Here is a 15211-nt window from a genome sequence, read left to right on the forward strand (position 1 = left end):
AATAAATGCGAAAAGAAACTGTCGACTACAGTTTATTGTAAAAAGTAAAAACAGGTGAGCGCTTTCGCTTTTCAGCTTTTTCAAACCATAAAACACTGCTAAAAAATCCATGATTTATATCCTAATCTACAAACAATTAATCAATTAACATAGACTAGATAAATTTCTTAAAAAGACAGGCTCATTCATACATAAAAAATAAATAAAATATGACACTCTATGGATAGTATTACATCAAACATCAAGAAAACAACAACAATATAAAAATATACAGCATAAAAGATAAAAGATAATAAACTTTCATGCAGCAATAATTTCATTATATGCATAAACCCTATATATATAACCTTCAAATTAATCCAGCAAACAGGATACCATAAATAAATAAATATAAATATATATAAATAAAACATATATATATTAGTACTTAAACCTTCTTTTCTTTAATTTTGGTTTTAATGGAATTTTATCATTCAGTCCTGGATAATCATGTGCCTGTAATTTAATAATCCAGTCTGCTTCAAATTCCTCTGTCCTGTTCCTTATATCTCCTCCTCTAAAACTGGGTATATTAATATGCATAATCATAAAATTAAATTCATGTTTGGGATCTTCTTTCAAGACGTGCTTAGACAAAGCATTTACCTCTGACTTAATCCTAATCTGATATACATGTTCCCTAATTCTATTTTTTAGTTTTCTATCTGTTTTACTTACATAGAATGCACTGCATTCCATGCAGGTAGCTAGATAAACCAGATGTTGTGTATTGCATGTCCCATTCACTCTAAAAGTATAAATTTTCGAAGTTAAGGGATGTATAAACATGTTTGTATTATTCACATACCTACAGAAATTACAACTACCACATTTTGATGTTCCATTAAAACTATCTTGTGGTGAAACCTTAGTACTAGAAGAACATAAGAGCCTGTGCAAATTTTTCTTATTTTTAAAAGTATATCTGGGGTATTCACCTACTAACTCCTTGATAGTAGGATTTATAGTCAAAATACCCCAGTGCTTACTCAAGACATCTCTGATTGATTTAATGTCTTCTGTATAAAAGAGGGAGATTTTCTGATGATTTTCTGGGTCTCTATTGTCTAATTTCTGAGATTTACTATAGTATTCACTACCTCTTTTTGAAAAATATGGACAAGCCTTATTCTCCCTGTCTCCAACAACTTTATCAAAACATTCATTAATCTCTTTACACTTATAGCCTCGTGTTACTAGTCTGTTATTTAATTTACTTAACTCCATTTCATATTGATTTCGCATGGGATTTAACCTTGAAACTCTGACCGCCTGTCCTCTAACAATGTTAGTAAAAACATGTTTTGGATGCATGCTGTTTCTATTTAATAAAGTGTTCTTATAACATGCCTTTCTGAAAACTCCAGTGTTAAATTTGCCATCACTAAGACGCTGTAATGACACATCTAAAAATGCAATATTATCATGCGAACCTACCATAGTAAATTTTAAAAAAGATACCAACGAGTTAACTTCAACAAAGAACTCATTCAATTCATCTACAGAACCATCCCAAAGAAAAACAAATCATCTACGAACCTTCTATAAAAGCGAACATGCTGGATAAACTTATTCAACATAAAAAGATTTTCTTCCTCCCATATTGCCATAACTAGGTTGGCGTAGCTATTGGCACACGAAGTGCCCATAGCTACGCCATCCTTTTGCAGAAACAGACTCTTCTCAAAAAAGACATTATTTTCCAAAACTAAACTAAGCAAAACACAAATAATTTCCTTTTTGTTCAAAGGTAAATCAGAGTGTCTATCTAAGCACAATTTAATATATGCAATTCCTAAATCATTCGGAATTTTGGTAAACAATTTTATAACATCCATGGTTACCATAATAATTTGATTATTACTTTCTAACTTAGTGGCAACTTCATAAAAATCTAGAAGGAAATGTTTAGAGTCTCTCAGAATAAACTTGTTAGAATTTACAATTGGTCTCAATGCCTTCTCTATATATATTGAGAGAAACTCTGTCACCCAGCCTTGACCTGACACTATTGGTCTCATTGGTGGTGTTACAGGATCTTTATGAATCTTCGGTAACCCCTGAATAATGGGAATTGTAGGTGATTCAACAAAAAGAAAATCATACTCATTAGAATCTATATGTCCTTTATCGTGTAATTCATCCAGATTCCTATGCACTCTGTGAATAAAATCTTTTACTCTGAAAGTACATATAGGTTCATAGTGATTCGTATCTTTCAACATCTCAAACATACTTTTATTATATTGCTCTCTATCCATTACAATTATGGGCCCCCCTTTGTCTGCGGGTCTAATAGAGATGTTCATATCTTCTCTCAAACCCTGTAGTGCAGAAAATTGCCTAGATGTCAAGTTCCCTTTATTTATATTAACCTGCTTATTTTCTTCTAATTCTAACAAGTCTTTTTCAACCATTTTACCAAAAGTATCCAAAATTGGGTGTAGCACAGGTACAAATGTACTTGGCTTTCTAAGAAGTGTATTACAACCTGTTTTTTCAATGTTATTGGCAAACATCATTTGTAGCTGTATATTTCTAATAAACAGTTTCACATCTAAAATTGTTTCTGTAACACTACTACTGGTTGAGGGAATAAAAGACAGTCCTTTATTTAAAACTTCTACCTCTGTTTGACTCAAAGGTCTGTGGGATAAATTACAAACTATGTCATTTTCTCCCACATCTTTTTTATCGTAGGTTCTCTCATGTCCGTGCCAGTGGCCTTTCTCTTTTGCCTTCCCCTGCTCATCGATCTGTTTCTGCCTCTGACTAAGGCTTCTGTTATAGGGAAAGGACAATGTTTATCTGATCCTATGATGTCTTTGGGTAAAGCAGTTATTTTACTGCGCACAACTAACTGAGCGTTGGAATTCCTATGATCTACACTACTTGTAGCTTTTTCTCCTACAATACTAGAGACTGTAGTAGTAGGAGCGCTACGACTGTTATCCAAGCTGTAACTATCCTTATCTGACACATCCTGACTAAGGACTTCAACACAGGGTACAGGAGCATTGCTGTCAACAAGAACATTAGTTACAGCATTAGCAGCAGGCAAGTCCGGTACATTTCCACGTATATTAACATTATTACTAACATTAATAGGCAGTTTTACATTTAAATTAGAGGCATTATCAGTGCTCAACTGTCCAGTTCTATTAGTCCTCGGCCAGGTGAAGACCTGCCCATGCGCAAAATCGTACAAGTCTCTAATTAACTTTTGTTTTTTCTGTTCTTTTAATCTTTTCTCATATAAATAAACAGAATCCAGTAAACGATCTAGAAGCGGATTGATAACAACATGAGGGTAGTCGTTAAACAAGTCATACTGTCTCTTTTCAATTTCTTCTTGTAACCTTCTCTCTTCTGGCACAAAAAAGTAATTCAACAACTTCATATAATTAATACTTAAGTCTAAATTAAGTTGCTGCCAGCGAAAAAGTAACTCAGGGTATGTATTACCTGTTGTGGGCATTTTAAAAACCCATAGTCCTCTCGGTATCACTCTCTTCTCAATACAAACTTCGAAATGAAATCGTTGCATCTGCAACCTCTTCAACTTCATTAAATCTGACTCCATTGATGCTAGCATAGACTTAACAGTCTCATGGTCAGCGTTGTTCAACAAGACGCCATTCCTGGCGGTTACCAGTTCCAATTCTAAAAACGGATTAACGGCAGGAGCTATGCACTGTTGTAGTCTAGGATGTACCATTCTGTCTTCCAAAGCGGTGGTAGGATTATAGGGTAGTTCTATGCACTCATTCTGTTCTTCTGCCATGGTTAACTCGTGGTGTACACAACGATAGAAGTATAAATATAAAATAAGACTGAGCACCACGAAGGAACAAAAGTACTTGCACAACTCAAGAAAAGTTCATATAATAAAAATTATAAAATACTGTGCGCAAGTGCTACCCAGGCAATCCCAGAAAATGTAGATTCACCGATTCAGGTTACACAAATTTCAATAGATGAATTCCTTGTCTCTTCAGACCAAATAACAAACTATTTCACAGTAAATCAGCATCCAGGTAATAAATCCTTTCAAATAAATGCGAAAAAAAAATGTCGACTACAGTTTATTGTAAAAAGTAAAAACAGGTGAGCACTTTCGCTTTTCAGCTTTTTCAAACCATAAAACACTGCTAAAAAATCCATGATTTATATCCTAATCCACAAACAATTAATCAATTAACATAGACTAGATAAATTTCTTAAAAAGACAGGCTCATTCATACATAAAAAATAAATAAAATATGACACTCTATGGATAGTATTACATCAAACATCAAGAAAACAACAACAATATAAAAATATACAGCATAAAAGATAAAAGATAATAAACTTTCATGCAGCAATAATTTCATTATATGCATAAACCCTATATATATAACCTTCAAATTAATCCAGCAAACAGGATACCATAAATAAATAAATATAAATATATATAAATAAAACATATATATATTAGTACTTAAACCTTCTTTTCTTTAATTTTGGTTTTAATGGAATTTTATCATTCAGTCCTGGATAATCATGTGCCTGTAATTTAATAATCCAGTCTGCTTCAAATTCCTCTGTCCTGTTCCTTATATCTCCTCCTCTAAAACTGGGTATATTAATATGCATAATCATAAAATTAAATTCATGTTTGGGATCTTCTTTCAAGACGTGCTTAGACAAAGCATTTACCTCTGACTTAATCCTAATCTGATATACATGTTCCCTAATTCTATTTTTTAGTTTTCTATCTGTTTTACTTACATAGAATGCACTGCATTCCATGCAGGTAGCTAGATAAACCAGATGTTGTGTATTGCATGTCCCATTCACTCTAAAAGTATAAATTTTCGAAGTTAAGGGATGTATAAACATGTTTGTATTATTCACATACCTACAGAAATTACAACTACCACATTTTGATGTTCCATTAAAACTATCTTGTGGTGAAACCTTAGTACTAGAAGAACATAAGAGCCTGTGCAAATTTTTCTTATTTTTAAAAGTATATCTGGGGTATTCACCTACTAACTCCTTGATAGTAGGATTTATAGTCAAAATACCCCAGTGCTTACTCAAGACATCTCTGATTGATTTAATGTCTTCTGTATAAAAGAGGAGATTTTCTGATGATTTTCTGGGTCTCTATTGTCTAATTTCTGAGATTTACTATAGTATTCACTACCTCTTTTTGAAAAATATGGACAAGCCTTATTCTCCCTGTCTCCAACAACTTTATCAAAACATTCATTAATCTCTTTACACTTATAGCCTCGTGTTACTAGTCTGTTATTTAATTTACTTAACTCCATTTCATATTGATTTCGCATGGGATTTAACCTTGAAACTCTGACCGCCTGTCCTCTAACAATGTTAGTAAAAACATGTTTTGGATGCATGCTGTTTCTATTTAATAAAGTGTTCTTATAACATGCCTTTCTGAAAACTCCAGTGTTAAATTTGCCATCACTAAGACGCTGTAATGACACATCTAAAAATGCAATATTATCATGCGAACCTACCATAGTAAATTTTAAAAAAGATACCAACGAGTTAACTTCAACAAAGAACTCATTCAATTCATCTACAGAACCATCCCAAAGAAAAAACAAATCATCTACGAACCTTCTATAAAAGCGAACATGCTGGATAAACTTATTCAACATAAAAAGATTTTCTTCCTCCCATATTGCCATAACTAGGTTGGCGTAGCTATTGGCACACGAAGTGCCCATAGCTACGCCATCCTTTTGCAGAAACAGACTCTTCTCAAAAAAGAAGACATTATTTTCCAAAACTAAACTAAGCAAAACACAAATAATTTCCTTCTGGTTCAAAGGTAAATCAGAGTGTCTATCTAAGCACAATTTAATATATGCAATTCCTAAATCATTCGGAATTTTGGTAAACAATGATATAACATCCATGGTTACCATAATAATTTGATTATTACTTTCTAACTTAGTGGCAACTTCATAAAAATCTAGAAGGAAATGTTTAGAGTCTCTCAGAATAAACTTGTTAGAATTTACAATTGGTCTCAATGCCTTCTCTATATATATTGAGAGAAACTCTGTCACCCAGCCTTGACCTGACACTATTGGTCTCATTGGTGGTGTTACAGGATCTTTATGAATCTTCGGTAACCCCTGAATAATGGGAATTGTAGGTGATTCAACAAAAAGAAAATCATACTCATTAGAATCTATATGTCCTTTATCGTGTAATTCATCCAGATTCCTATGCACTCTGTGAATAAAATCTTTTACTCTGAAAGTACATATAGGTTCATAGTGATTCGTATCTTTCAACATCTCAAACATACTTTTATTATATTGCTCTCTATCCATTACAATTATGGGTCCCCCTTTGTCTGCGGGTCTAATAGAGATGTTCATATCTTCTCTCAAACCCTGTAGTGCAGAAAATTGCCTAGATGTCAAGTTCCCTTTATTTATATTAACCTGCTTATTTTCTTCTAATTCTAACAAGTCTTTTTCAACCATTTTACCAAAAGTATCCAAAATTGGGTGTAGCACAGGTACAAATGTACTTGGCTTTCTAAGAAGTGTATTACAACCTGTTTTTTCAATGTTATTGGCAAACATCATTTGTAGCTGTATATTTCTAATAAACAGTTTCACATCTAAAATTGTTTCTGTAACACTACTACTGGTTGAGGGAATAAAAGACAGTCCTTTATTTAAAACTTCTACCTCTGTTTGACTCAAAGGTCTGTGGGATAAATTACAAACTATGTCATTTTCTCCCACATCTTTTTTATCGTAGGTTCTCTCATGTCCGTGCCAGTGGCCTTTCTCTTTTGCCTTCCCCTGCTCATCGATCTGTTTCTGCCTCTGACTAAGGCTTCTGTTATAGGGAAAGGACAATGTTTATCTGATCCTATGATGTCTTTGGGTAAAGCAGTTATTTTACTGCGCACAACTAACTGAGCGTTGGAATTCCTATGATCTACACTACTTGTAGCTTTTTCTCCTACAATACTAGAGACTGTAGTAGTAGGAGCGCTACGACTGTTATCCAAGCTGTAACTATCCTTATCTGACACATCCTGACTAAGGACTTCAACACAGGGTACAGGAGCATTGCTGTCAACAAGAACATTAGTTACAGCATTAGCAGCAGGCAAGTCCGGTACATTTCCATGTATATTAACATTATTACTAACATTAATAGGCAGTTTTACATTTAAATTAGAGGCATTATCAGTGCTCAACTGTCCAGTTCTATTAGTCCTCGGCCAGGTGAAGACCTGCCCATGCGCAAAATCGTACAAGTCTCTAATTAACTTTTGTTTTTTCTGTTCTTTTAATCTTTTCTCATATAAATAAACAGAATCCAGTAAACGATCTAGAAGCGGATTGATAACAACATGAGGGTAGTCGTTAAACAAGTCATACTGTCTCTTTTCAATTTCTTCTTGTAACCTTCTCTCTTCTGGCACAAAAAAGTAATTCAACAACTTCATATAATTAATACTTAAGTCTAAATTAAGTTGCTGCCAGCGAAAAAGTAACTCAGGGTATGTATTACCTGTTGTGGGCATTTTAAAAACCCATAGTCCTCTCGGTATCACTCTCTTCTCAATACAAACTTCGAAATGAAATCGTTGCATCTGCAACCTCTTCAACTTCATTAAATCTGACTCCATTGATGCTAGCATAGACTTAACAGTCTCATGGTCAGCGTTGTTCAACAAGACGCCATTCCTGGCGGTTACCAGTTCCAATTCTAAAAACGGATTAACGGCAGGAGCTATGCACTGTTGTAGTCTAGGATGTACCATTCTGTCTTCCAAAGCGGTGGTAGGATTATAGGGTAGTTCTATGCACTCATTCTGTTCTTCTGCCATGGTTAACTCGTGGTGTACACAACGATAGAAGTATAAATATAAAATAAGACTGAGCACCACGAAGGAACAAAAGTACTTGCACAACTCAAGAAAAGTTCATATAATAAAAATTATAAAATACTGTGCGCAAGTGCTACCCAGGCAATCCCAGAAAATGTAGATTCACCGATTCAGGTTACACAAATTTCAATAGATGAATTCCTTGTCTCTTCAGACCAAATAACAAACTATTTCACAGTAAATCAGCATCCAGGTAATAAATCCTTTCAAATAAATGCGAAAAAAAAATGTCGACTACAGTTTATTGTAAAAAGTAAAAACAGGTGAGCACTTTCGCTTTTCAGCTTTTTCAAACCATAAAACACTGCTAAAAAATCCATGATTTATATCCTAATCCACAAACAATTAATCAATTAACATAGACTAGATAAATTTCTTAAAAAGACAGGCTCATTCATACATAAAAAATAAATAAAATATGACACTCTATGGATAGTATTACATCAAACATCAAGAAAACAACAACAATATAAAAATATACTTTAGAGCATAAAAGATAAAAGATAATAAACTTTCATGCAGGAATAATTTCATTATATGCATAAACCCTATATATATAACCTTCAAATTAATCCAGCAAACAGGATACCATAAATAAATAAATAAATAAATATAAATATATATAAATAAAACATATATATATCAGTACTTAAACCTTCTTTTCTTTAATTTTGGTTTTAATGGAATTTTATCATTCAGTCCTGGATAATCATGTGCCTGTAATTTAATAATCCAGTCTGCTTCAAATTCCTCTGTCCTGTTCCTTATATCTCCTACTCTAAAACTGGGTATATTAATATGCATAATCATAAAATTAAATTCATGTTTGGGACCTTCTTTCAAGACGTGCTTAGACAAAGCATTTACCTCTGACTTAATCCTAATCTGATATACATGTTCCCTAATTCTATTTTTTAGTTTTCTATCTGTTTTACCTACATAGAATGCATTGCATTCCATGCAAGTAGCTAGATACACCAGATGTTCTGTATTGCATGTCCCATTCACTCTAAAAGTAAAAATTTTCGAAGTTAAGGGATGTATAAACATGTTTGTATTATTCACATACCTACAGAAATTACAACTACCACATTTTGATGTTCCAATAAAACTATCTTGTGGTGAAACCTTAGTACTAGTATTTATATATATTTATATTTATTTATTAATTTATGGTATCCTGTTTGCTGGATTAATTTGAAGGTTTTATATATATAGGGTTTATGCATATAATGAAATTATTGCTGCATGAAAGTTTATTATATTTTATCTTTTATGCTCTAAAGTATATTTTTATATTGTTGTTGTTTTCTTGATGTTTGATGTAATACTATCCCTAGAGTGTCATATTTTATTTATTTTTTATGTATGAATGAGCCTGTCTTTTTAAGAAATGTATCTAGTCTATGTTAATTGATTAATTGTTTGTAGATTAGGATATAAATCATGGATTTTTTAGCAGTGTTTTATGGTTTGAAAAAGCTGAAAATCGAAAGCGCTCACCTGTTTTTACTTTTTACAATAAACTGTAGTCGACAGTTTCTTTTCGCATTTATTTGAAAGGATTTATTACCTGGATGCTGATTTACTGTGAAATAGTTTGTTATTTGGTCTGAAGAGACAAGGAATTCATCTATTGAAATTTGTGTAACTTGAATCGGTGAATCTACATTTTCTGGGATTGCCTGGGTAGCACTTGCGCACAGTATTTTATAATTTTTATTATATGAACTTTCTTGAGTTGTGCAAGTACTTTCGTTCCTTCGTGGTGCTCAGTCTTATTTTATATTTATACACCTATTTAAGGGTGTTTCACTTACTTCATAGTTGTACACTGTGGAGTCAGTATTCTTAAGAAGGAATGGAATCCAATGGGGTGGTTCTGTCTGAAAAAACACCTTTGATAAATTGGTGTTTACACTACTTTGATTTGCTTCTGATTTAGTGCCATTACTGTTAATGCATTACAAGTACACTTCCTATGCAAGATTAGAATAGCACCACAACACCTTTGTTCTTTATCAAACACTTGTGTGAGTGCAGATTGGCAAGTGTAATTAAAACAGTACAGCTGAGAAAAAATAGGAAATGAAGCAATATGTCTGTAATTACTGAAGTTAGCAAGAACCCTCTTATGAACAGAGTTTATGGTAGCATTTCCCATATTATTTGAAACTTATTTTTAAGAAAAATGTGTTAAAATATTTAATTGCTATTTAAAAAAAATAAACTGACAAATCTATTATCAGTAGCATTAAAATAACATATTTATTTCATTAATCTCATTCTAACAATAGTTATCTGATCTGGTTTAAGTAAAGAATAGACAAATGTGTTTGACTCATCTTTATTCAAATTATTTTAGATTTATTTTTGAAAGGAATAGCAAAATATTCATTATTAAAACTACAAGTGGCATTGGTATTATCCTTACCCACTGATTGATGGGCTGTAGACAAACTTCTGCTTTTATTTTTACCCAAGAAAATAATTGCTTACCATAACTGTGTGATGTTCTTGACTGTTTTTAGAAAGCTGTTTCTCCAGTAATTATTTCTTACATGTATTATTTTCCTTTTATATTCTTTCCTGTAATCCATGAGTGTTAGACAATTCTCATTATTTATTTTCACTGTACTTTTTAAATTTTAATTTAACACACATACACACACACGTGTGTGTTGGTGTGTGTGTGTGTGTGTGTGTGTGTGTATATATATATATATATATATATATATATATGGTTTATGAAGTAGCAATAGTCTATTTAAACTAAAATTAACCTCTGTTTTGTCAACATGCTGTAGACAACAGAAAAGATGATCAACAGCTGCGCAAGACTGAGCAGTCCCTTAGGTTGAGGAATATGCCATTTCCCCAGGGATTGTATGATCTTGAAAGTGGAATAAATGGTTAGCAATGGGGTGCAGGAGGAGTCTGCTGCCCTGTAAAAACACCATTTTAGAATTTGTGTATTCTGAGGAATAGCCTCAGAGCATGTGCAGAAGGGTGCCAACTTTTGTTTAACAACATAAGTGTGTCAACGTATCAGCCATTTAACGATTGCTATTTTAGATGTATATGGTGATTCTCAGTTAGAGCGTCTTCTGTGTGGAGACATGCATGAATGGGCGTAGGTTCGTTGAAGGTTGTGCGTCAGGGCCAGCAACTCGGCACGTAAAAATCTACTGCCAATCATTAGCAGACCGGAGTTCCGCTGTGGCGATCCCTAACCGGGAAAAGCCGAAAAACACAACAACAACAACATGGTGCTTTTGTCTTCCTTGCTTATCCAAGGAGAATATTTTCTCTTTCTATTGTGAGAGAAGCCAAAATGTGTAATATAATTACAGTAGTGTTCCTTTGACTATGATATAGAGGATTATGATCAGGTAAGCCGATCATAACCCCCTTATTGTGTTTGAGACATGGATGCCAAGAAATTCACCTCCGGAGCAAAGCTCAAGAGGCGAATTTTGGCATCCATGTCAAGAACACACAATAAGGGGTTATGATCGGTGAGACAATCATAACTCTTAGTAGTGCATGTAGTTTTATCTGCTCCATGTAGTACTACTTAAAGGGGAAAAAAAATGTCTGAGTGTTTTCCGGGCTTTTAAAGTAGTAAAATGCTTAGCGAGTGCTGTCAGAGATGTAGTCTGTTACATTTACACTCTGCTCCATACCTCTCAAGTGTCTAGATTTTCGCATGACATCTAGATTATTGTTTCATATTTTTGGTCTATTCCTCATAAAATATGTGGTTTTCGGATGAACCACTGAGGCTTGAAGTCAATAAACAATGACATTCATTTCAGTTTCAGCATTCATATTCTTCAGATTATGCAGGCAAATATACATCCTGTTATTTTTAGCAACTCTCCTATTTTTTTTTTTTTTTTGCATGACGTTAGGGACATCTTAAGGTTATGGACAGTAGGCAGAAACAAACATTTTGGTCTGCTGCTGTCATTTGCTAGTCAGTAGAGGCAGATTTTACTGCCTAGTGTGGGACCTGATCTTAACTTTCAAGGGGGTGCTTAATTGCTAAGGTTGGGTCATGTGCCATTCTGCACTTAACTGGTTTGTCTTTTTCCAAATATCGGAGCATAATCAGCATGTACCACGCAATACAGTGATATAAAATCCCAACATGGAAGGGGAAAAAATTATTTACAGTATGTAGAAATTGGTCAGAAAAGCCAAATGCTTAATTAAATTAATTGTTCTCTTTTCGGTTCTGAGTTTTAATAAAATTAATTTTGAGCCCCAACTATTTCTTGAGAAGTGCTGTGCAGAGGTTTATGATTGGGTCTGCAATCGTAACCAGCTTGTTGTATGTTTGAGACACGAATGTCATAAAATTCCCCTAAATGGCAATGCAAAGTGAAGCTCAGAGGGTGTACTTTGACATCTGTGATAGGAAAACACAGCAAGTGGTTATGAGCAGAGAGGTCCAATCATGATTCTTTGTAGAACATGGTTACAGCTAAAAAATGTGGATACGCAAAGTGTTTTATAGTTTTGAGAGTTGTAAAACACATAGTGCTTTCTCATAAACAGCAGTCAGAAGCAAAGTATATCTTTGTTCCTGGAAAAGTTACAAAACACTTTATTCTGCCACACACAAAAATGAAGTGTGACAGTCTGAATGTTTTTTTTTTTTTTTTACAGCTTTTAATGCTGTTTTAACTTTTCACCACTGTTCTATAGTAGCTGGCATTGGGCACTATTTATGATTTAGTGTAAGACTAGAGCTTGACAATGTTGAAAGCTATATAACAAAGCTTTGTTAAACACCTTTAAGTTAGTGGTTTAAATACAAACACATATCAGCATGACCTATTTATTGTGATGAGTACTACTGACAGAGATCAAGGCATCCTTCACTGAGATATGTGTGAGTGCAAAGGTGTGCATGCACATAAGTGTGCACATTTGCACACACCCCCCACCCACCCATTTCCTACTTCTCCCTATTTGTCTTAGTCTCTTTATAAGCAAAATATTTTACTAGTCTTTCATGGCATGAGGGAACAAAAGAGAAGAATTATGACTAGGGCAAATAGCACTGTGAAATATCTTCTTTATTGGTTCATTCGTACTTACTAAGCTATTGATCTATGAGGATCTTTAGAAGCCTAGCCATACATTCCCATGAAGTTTTTAACTTTTATATTTTAAGTACGAATGACCCGGTGATCTCAACATTTAAATGTTGTCCTTACACATGCAGGGCAAGGCTGTTTAAACCAGGTAAGAGTTTAGAGTTATCCATCCATTTGTCCAAATTATTTTTGAATGCACTAAGAGAAGTATTTTGCTTTATGCATAGATGAAGATGATTCCAAATAAGTGGTATTCTCTGTGATGCAAATCTATCCGTCCAATGTGTTCTATTTCTGTTACAAAAAAGATTTACAACTCTTGAGCAGGTTTTATACCTAAATTGGACTTGAAAATTAGCAGTAGATCTGACAGTATAGGGTCTGTTGAGGCTGTGTGTGAGGCAGAGCAGAGATTGCCCATCAGTAGCCTGTATGACACCAAGAAGGACAAGGCTTTGTGATAGTCTACACAGTCATAGTTTCTTGATTTTCTTAGTAAGAAAGCATTGTGGGCATTCATGTTGTGACAAGTGTTTAAACAGGTACATACCAAAGGATGTATTCTACTCAATGATCTGTGTGATGAGTGAGTAATATAGTGGAATGATCATACCCTTAGTTATAAGCTGTGCAATGAAAAAGCACTTTCTTGCAATAGTGGATATGTGGTGACTGAAAGGCATTTAATATTCATGGGTTTCCAGGTTCTTAACTGTTGATTTTCAGGGGTGTGCTATCAATGTGATAGCTACATAGGACTTCTTGCTTGCCAATGCATTATATTATAAGGTGCTCCCTTATTCCGTACCATCTATCGATAGCTACAGCTTCTTTGTGGGATCATGTACATACACTATAAATTTTCCTGTGAAAATTGATCTTGCTGTAACTGTCAAAGATTATATCTGAGAGACATAGGGAGATAATATAAACAGCTGTTTAATTCTCCTCCGCAGTATGCATTGCAGATCATCTGCACGAATAGTTTGTAGTTCAGCCTTTCCACTGCAGGTGGTGTCCTAACTGCGTAGATTAAGATTAGTGCTTGTAAACATGAAGGCAGCTGCCTGCTGTGACATAGTACTGAACAGTAACAGTAACATTAGGGAGTGACGCAGTACAGCCTGAGCAGTAACTGTATAAGAAAGACTATTAAAGTGAATTCATCCAAAAAATGGAATGTTTGTAGAATACAGGCTATTCAGAAAAGTCTTAAATTAAATTATACTACAGTAACCTGAAGTATAACTCTCCTGTCTGCTTTTCCTTATAATTTTCTTTCTTTGCAAAATATAAATGGTATTTTTAACATGTCTCTATTATTGTACCATTCAAATACAGGTCCAGAAGTCCTTCCCGAGGAAACACTGAAAATGACAAAGGTTTATCCACAGTAATGCAATTAACTAAACATATTCAAAACCTGAAAAGGAAAATCAGAAAATATGAAGAAAAGTTTGAACATGAAAAGAAATACAAGGTAAATAAATCCATGTCTCTTTCTTTTAACATTATTTTTTTTCCTTGTTCTATGTAGTGTTGTGTTATTTTAAAACTGCTTTTCTGAGGAGAAAAAAAATCAAAGTTCTTATGAAAGTCAATCAACAAATAAAATAAAGTCTCGGGCCTAGGTCGGTCCCATAGCAGATGGTCATTTTAGTTATTTGTTTTTCTGCCTGTACCTACTTACAATACCTGATAAGAAAAAAATGGGAAAATGGCAGTATAAACAGATACATGTGGAATAATACATGTCAACTACAAAGGTCTGGTAGGGAGCAACTATACATTGTCCCCTTGTTTAAATCCTGAAAACAAAGGAATGATAGCTAAAGAAATAGTATAACCAGATGTATTCTCTGAGGCAGTGCTCATAGTATCATACTTGGATACATTCACAAAGCCTGGACTTTACTTTTCCATTAAGCACGGTCAGCTAACTAACATTTACACACAGTGTACATTAAATAATACTCAATGTGTGGCTTTAACTTGCCTGTAGATGAGTATACTCCTTTTAGCAATGCGTTCCAAGCTTATAGTTCCATAATGAAGAAGCCTTTGTAAAATATTTTAACTTGTGTGCAAGGTGGCAACAAGGTAAGACAACTGAATGGATAGGTAT

General features: G+C 33.8%; 1 protein-coding gene across 2 annotated transcripts in view; it reads left to right on the top strand.

Moving 5' to 3' along the window:
- Positions 1–15211, top strand: part of LOC122816916 (protein FAM13A-like) — a 1835067-nt gene that overhangs the window by 1671975 nt on the left and 147881 nt on the right. For both annotated transcript variants that reach the window (XM_044089997.1, XM_044089998.1), the window contains one exon: positions 14428–14566. In XM_044089997.1, the coding sequence (XP_043945932.1) occupies positions 14428–14566 (139 nt within the window). The remainder of the gene's footprint in view (positions 1–14427; positions 14567–15211) is intronic.

This window comes from Protopterus annectens, chromosome 12.part0, assembly GCF_019279795.1.
Source record: "Protopterus annectens isolate FY-2018-M chromosome 12.part0, PAN1.0, whole genome shotgun sequence".
Lineage (NCBI taxonomy): Eukaryota > Metazoa > Chordata > Ceratodontiformes > Protopteridae > Protopterus > Protopterus annectens.